This window comes from Belonocnema kinseyi, chromosome 1 (assembly GCF_010883055.1).
Source record: "Belonocnema kinseyi isolate 2016_QV_RU_SX_M_011 chromosome 1, B_treatae_v1, whole genome shotgun sequence".
NCBI lineage: Eukaryota > Metazoa > Arthropoda > Insecta > Hymenoptera > Cynipidae > Belonocnema > Belonocnema kinseyi.
In genome coordinates, this window is record NC_046657.1 from 109,263,706 (window position 1) to 109,270,171 (window position 6,466).

Genomic DNA, 6,466 nt, shown 5'->3' on the forward strand with positions numbered 1-6,466 from the left:
CCGATAGGAGTTAAAGAGTCCTGAAATTATACTATTCCAGACTTGACGCATGCGTATACTCTCTTTCGTCCCTTTCGCATTTACGTGTGCCAGGGCTCTTCAGCAAAAGGAAATTTGGCCGCACATACCCATTTGCCACATGTTTCATTTCCATCACAACGACCCTTTACTCAGCTGTAAGAGTGGTGACGGAATTTTTCCGTGCTGAGTGAGGGGGCGCAGTAGTGGAAACGAGAAATCTTGCAAATGAGTATTTGGGACAAACTTTCCCCTGGCTGAAGATCCCTGAAGTTTGCCGCACTGAACAACACCTTTATCCTAAGCTCAAGTGCATTCAAATGTGAAACGTATACATCTCGTTTGCTCATAGCGACCAAATTTAAAGGCTTTAAACTTTTTTGTAGACCTGGCAAAATCTTACGTAATATTTAGTTTTTTCAGAATGAGACAACGCGGCGAATTCTAAAAATTGCCGGATAGTGTCCCGGACATTTAAAAACTGAAGATTCATGTTAAATTAACACTGGTAAGATTTCAGCCCCCCCTTCCTATTCCACAGAGTGCTTACGTAATACTTCAATGGCCCCCTACTGTTGCAATGAAAAAATTGCAATCATTCTGCAGTGTTCTGCAGACAGGAGCTCGTAAGTCGTCAAACAAAAAAGTGCAGCGACAAATATCTGTAAATTTTCATATGTTCCATTTAGTTTTGAAATATTGATGTCAGAACACACAGGTAAGCATTTAAGGCTGTTAGATTACTGAAGCCCTAACCTCAAAATTCCGCTACTCATTTCATTCAATAAATACTATAGCATTACATATTTTTTAATTACAAATAGGTACTTCTTTTTAAAGATAAGTGTGTATACGCTAAAATAATTAAATTGAACAAGTTTTTGCTATGCATATACACATTTCCATTTATAAAGGAGAAAGGCTTAGTACGTAAAGTTTCATGAAACTCTGGCCCGAGAAAAAGTTTGATCAAATATTGGGTGTCTCGTGAAACATTTCAATGTTTCAAATATGACTGCTGAAATTAAAGAAATGCTAAAGGCCAAACGGAGTTGCGCACGCGCCATGTACAAAATTATTTGGCAAACCACGAAGTAATAGCAGAGATGTAATAGTAAGGAGAAAACACGCTAATGCATTCGCGGTGGAAACGCATGGCAACTTTTTCGGAATATATGGGGGGGGGGGGAGATTTTCCAACTTATGAGTGGAATATCTGCGAGATTCGATAGTGCCGAGAGACGAGTGTCATGACTATTATCATTTAAATGTGAGGCAAAGCAAAAGTTCTTTTCGTGCCGTGTTATGTACTATTTTTTCATTGTTGATAATTTTGAAAAAGATACAAATATTTCGAAGCCGTAAGTATTTAATGCATAATTTTATTCTGAGTAAGCTTGCATATTAACTTACAAAAGGGTTTTTTTTAAGTTAAACAAAAGTTATTTATAGGTTAAGTGGTGACGATTGCAGTTCTTTAATTTTCATAATATTAATAATATTCATTGTAATAATTTTGTAGATAATGTGTGTTATTCGAGGATGCAAGATTTAAAAAAACAAGAATGAGAGATACAAGGCTGGTGGGAACGTGGACCCGGTATCATTAATATTGTAATTCTTAAAAAATGTAGAACTTTGAATTTTAAACATTTTAAAGTAAAGAGTTTTTAATTTGGGCATTTTACAATTTAAAACCATGCGAGTTTTAAGTTTTGACATTAAAATTCTATAAATTTGATGCATTCAATTTGAAAATTTCAATTCGAAACAGCATTTTGAAATTGGTCAAAGATGTTAATGTATATTATTTTAAGAAGAGAGTAAGCACATAATAATAATTGTTACAGAACATTTTTATAAGTATGTAGTTTTGTGAATATCACTGTAACCTTCATGTAAGATTCCGATTTTTTAAAATACATGACTTTGATAACATCTTAATTTCAAAGTATTTTGTCATTCAAATTCAGCGCTGAAATAGCCGGTTATTCTTTCGGCTCTGGCGAGAGTACTTTGTGCATCGTCGTGGCTCTCGCAGATATTTCCCTTAGAAGTCAGGACATCTATTCCGAGAAAGTTGCCATGCTTTCGTAGCACACAGTTTCTTCTCCTTATCATTACTTTGTGTGGCAAACAATCGTGCGGTGCACGTTACCCGCACGACGCGCAGCGTGTGAGTCACGCAGTGTGTACGGGGTGCGAGACGAATTCGTTGCTCTCGGCGAGAGGCACATGGTTCAAAGCATAGGCGTCGCACTTTGGGACAGGTACTTACGTGGGAGGCATATGCGTTGCACTTCATGAAAGGCGCATTTTTAATAAAATAATTACAATTAATATTGTAATATGTCTACATTGTTAATAATTTATTTTAAATTTAAAACACATGTTTTTTAACGTTTTTTTCAAACCAATTTTTATGACCTTTATAAAATTTGAAACAAATATCTTATGAAACAGTATAATAAATGAAAAGAGGCTTCAAATTATGTCTTTCTTGAAGTTTATTTTTCAAGAACACACGCATTTTAAATAATAAAAAAATATTAAATCTTAATATTATAATTAAATAAAGATGCATCTACGTAATTCTTTATTAAAACATTAGATCTACAAATTAATTCGGTGCCTTTACTTTGTCTTGTAACTCTTGGTCTAACTGGAATTCTTTCCCGCTCTGAAGTAGACCTGAAGCGCGAATCTTAAGCTTTAAAGCACAATATAATAGGTGGTGGCCTTGCGGACTTTATCTATGCAGTTAAGGCGACTGAAATAATTTTCTCAGCCTTCAGAGAAGGTGTGGTGATACGCAAAATGTGTATATTTCAATTGCAATACAAAAAGCATGCAGTGTCTTTGTTGCTCCTTGTCGGACAACTTTATCTTGAATAATGATTTTTTAGGTTAAGTCCGTAGGGCCGCCACTTATTATATTGTGCTTTTCAGCTTATAGTTCGCCCTTTAAAACTACCTTAGGACGGAATATAATTCAAGTTAGACCAAGAGTTATATGGCAGTAAAATAAAGGCATCGAATTAATTTGTAGATCTAATAAAATCTTTAAATATTTTATGTTTAAATTTTAAGGTAGCAAACAATTAAGGTTTTCCATGTGCACAACTTTTTGAATTCTTAAGTTATTTGCTGAATGTTATATCTAGTTTTAAAAGAATATTTCCTTTAAAAAGTATTTCCAACTTTATTTTAGCATAAACATCAAATATATTTTTATGCGTAATTCTCTGTATGCACGCAATACAAGAAAATCGTCACGCGTGCGACGCACATGCGTTACACTTTGCGCAAACTTTGTTATCTGTGGCTCATTTACGTCGTATGAATCAGATTTAACAGAGTAAAATCATTTAAATCAGTTATGTTAAGTAAGTTTCAACTCGGATGCTGAATTGAAAAATATTACTTCATAGAAAGCTAATTCTGTTCAATCTGAACAATACTAGACTGCAATCTATGTATTCCGATTTCCATGTTCATTTTTAAACGGCATTAATTCCGATTTCCAAATTGAACTTTTCAAATTTCTCATGAAAAACTTACTTCAATCTTGTTTAATTTCAAAATACACCATCTGTATTCTATTAGAATTTACGAGTTCATTTTGAATTGGTTCCATTTAGGATTTCCAAATTGAACTTTTCAAATCGTATATTAAGTTCCTGCGTCAATCTGGCTCAATTTGAACACCATCAGTTCATTTCGAATTGGTCTCAGTACAGATTTTTAATTTGACCTTTTCAAATCTTAACCCCAGTTCTAACGTCAATCAAGTTCAATGTAGACATGAACTGTAATATATTCGAATTTCCGAATTAATTTTGTACTAGTTTCAGATAGGATTTTAATTTTTAACTTTTCAAATCGCGCACGAAATACCTGTTTCAATCTGACATTCTTAAATAGTCTAATTCACTAATAATTGTTCAATCGTTTCTTTCCTCCTTTTGGGGCTAGAGATTCTCTTTTAGAGAAAGTTGGGGAAAAAATTCACTTCTGACTTCGAAATAATCGTAATGCACAGGAACAACTCTATACAAACTTGCCTTAGATTGTTTCTCAGCTCTCTCTGAGGATCTCTATAGATAGGTCCATTACCGAAATTTGTAAAAACATTTGAAACATTGACAGATGAAAAATGTCTTTTATTTTTTTTTCTTATCTCAGGTTATTTATAGAATAAAAAAAAACATCTTTATAATTTCAGAAAGAACCTATTTTATTTCTGGAGTCAAAATGGCGGATGCTAACAATGAATTGAAATATACTTGGATCATAGATTTTGATGAACTTACGGAAACTGGAAAATTATATGAGTCGCCAATATTTCTAGGAAAAGATGATGCATTTAAGTATCGACTGCTTATAAGCAAACATAAAAAATATATTAGAGAATATGCTGATGAAGTAGTAGAATTCTTTTTCGCAATGACATTGTATTGCTGTAAAAGCAAAAAAATTCCACAGAACAAAAAAATCACTATCTCCATCTTAGGCTCAAAAACTGAAAGGCTTTTGATTGATACCAAAATAACGAATGAAGAAACGGAATCCTTCGTAGACTTTAATGATTATTTGCTAAGTCGACTCACTGATTGTGTAAACAAAGGAATCGCGACAATTGTATGTGAAGTTACCGAATGTGACGCATTGGAAACGAAGGACAAATCCATTTACGCACCATTTATGGGTAATGAGAAATTCAGTGATGTAAAAATTCTGGTTGGAGGAGAAAAATATTCGGCTCATAAATTGATTCTATCAGCTAACAGTCCAGTATTTTGCAAGATGTTCTCTCAAAACATGAAAGAGTCCCTGTCTGATCTAGTGGAAATCAAAGATATGGATCCGAAGATATTCAATGAATTATTGCGGTATATGTACACGGGAAAAGTTGAAAATCTGGAATATCATCCTGAAGAAATTCTAAAAGCCGCCAATAGATATAAAGTGGAAGATCTTAAATTTACTTGCGAGAAACTCCTTACCACGAAATTGATGGTTCCCAATGTTGTGGATTATCTTAAGCTGAGTGCAGATTATAATGCAGCTTTTTTAAAGAACTACTGCTTCGTATTTATCAAAAAGCATATCCAAGAGTTTGTTAAAATAAATGGATTCGAAAGTTTAGTAGAAGCGCATCCAAAAGTTTCGGTGGAATTGTTTAATAAAATTTGTTTAAAGTAACTAAAAGTTTTAATTGAAATAAAAAAATACTTATGTCACTAGAGCAGTGCATTTTATGTGAAGGATATCGTGTATTTTGTCCCTATAAATATTATTTTATTATAGTCTTAATGCAATCAGAGACATAAACTCGGTTGTATTTCCAGATATAATGTCAGTTTATGTTTCATAATGATTTTAGAATTTAATTTATATGCGTGCATTTGAAATCATAAATTTTATTATTCTGAAAAAAAGAATATCTTCAACATATAGCGTAATATTTATTGCTAGTATTAAATTTGGCCGAGGGAGAGGAAAACTTCAGAAAACCAAATCTCCCAAGTTTAGGTACTTTTTTGTTACATGGAAGTTGAGTGACACCACGTTGGTTCTTTGACAGGAACCTTGGATACCAAATCTGTAAATGGTTACCCAAGTGGCACTCTTCTGGAGAGGAGACCGCGATTTATCCCAATATGAGCTTCTGGGAAGAAGTGACAATAATACTTTTTTGGAACGAGCTCCCATTGAAGAACCCAAGTGGAATCCCATGAAAAGGTTCTAGCATTAATTTCTTGCCGAACTTGGTACAAACAATTTAGTTAGCATTGCAATATTTTAGTTTTTATTTTGATGTACATTTTAATACATTTTCTTGCATATATTATTAAAATACGTGTATTGATCAAAATTTGATTAAAACTTATATGTATATTGCAATAGTTTATCATCAATTTTAGAGATTTCTGTTTAAAATTATCGACAAATTATTGTTCTTATATTTGAAACTTTTTACACAAATTTGGATTTTAAATATTTTATTTCACAGGTTTTACTGAAAAATTTGTATACTGCTTTTATTTCTCGCTTTCGAATATCTCTTTCCCTATTTTAAAATTGCACTTAATAAAATGTACTTTTTACCATTTATATCACAATCCTGAACTTTCCTATATCAATGGATTTGATCATTTGGCAATTATTATATAAATCTAAGCGTTTGAACGAAAAATCAAAAAAACTCTGGATTCCTCTCCAAAATTCAAAAACGATATTCTAATATTAAGAGGTTAGTACAGGAATTTTGATGTTTTTTTTTAAGAATTTTTTTTCATATTAATAATCAGTTCACTGACAAAACGATATCGCATGAATTACAATATACAGTCTGTCAAGTTAAAGCGTGGGTGGCTTTACTCGCAGTCGGTAAGGTGTATCGATATGATTTTGGTGTCAAAATATTAAGAAGAGCTCCCTCTTT

At 32.7% G+C, this 6,466-nt stretch overlaps 1 protein-coding gene across 2 annotated transcripts; it reads left to right on the forward strand.

Moving 5' to 3' along the window:
• The first annotated feature begins 585 nt into the window (after positions 1-585).
• LOC117170550 (speckle-type POZ protein-like) lies at positions 586-5,266 on the forward strand. Of its 2 annotated transcripts, none has more exons than XM_033357366.1 (2): positions 586-736; positions 4,244-5,266. In XM_033357366.1, the coding sequence occupies exons 1-2, from the start codon at positions 721-723 to the stop codon at positions 5,221-5,223; spliced, it is 996 nt and encodes a 331-aa protein (XP_033213257.1). In that variant the 5' UTR covers positions 586-720; the 3' UTR covers positions 5,224-5,266. The 2 variants fall into 2 exon arrangements, with proteins under 2 accessions (XP_033213257.1, XP_033213264.1); XM_033357373.1 differs by lacking the exon at positions 586-736 and adding an exon at positions 1,289-1,379.
• Positions 5,267-6,466: the final 1,200 nt, after the last annotated feature.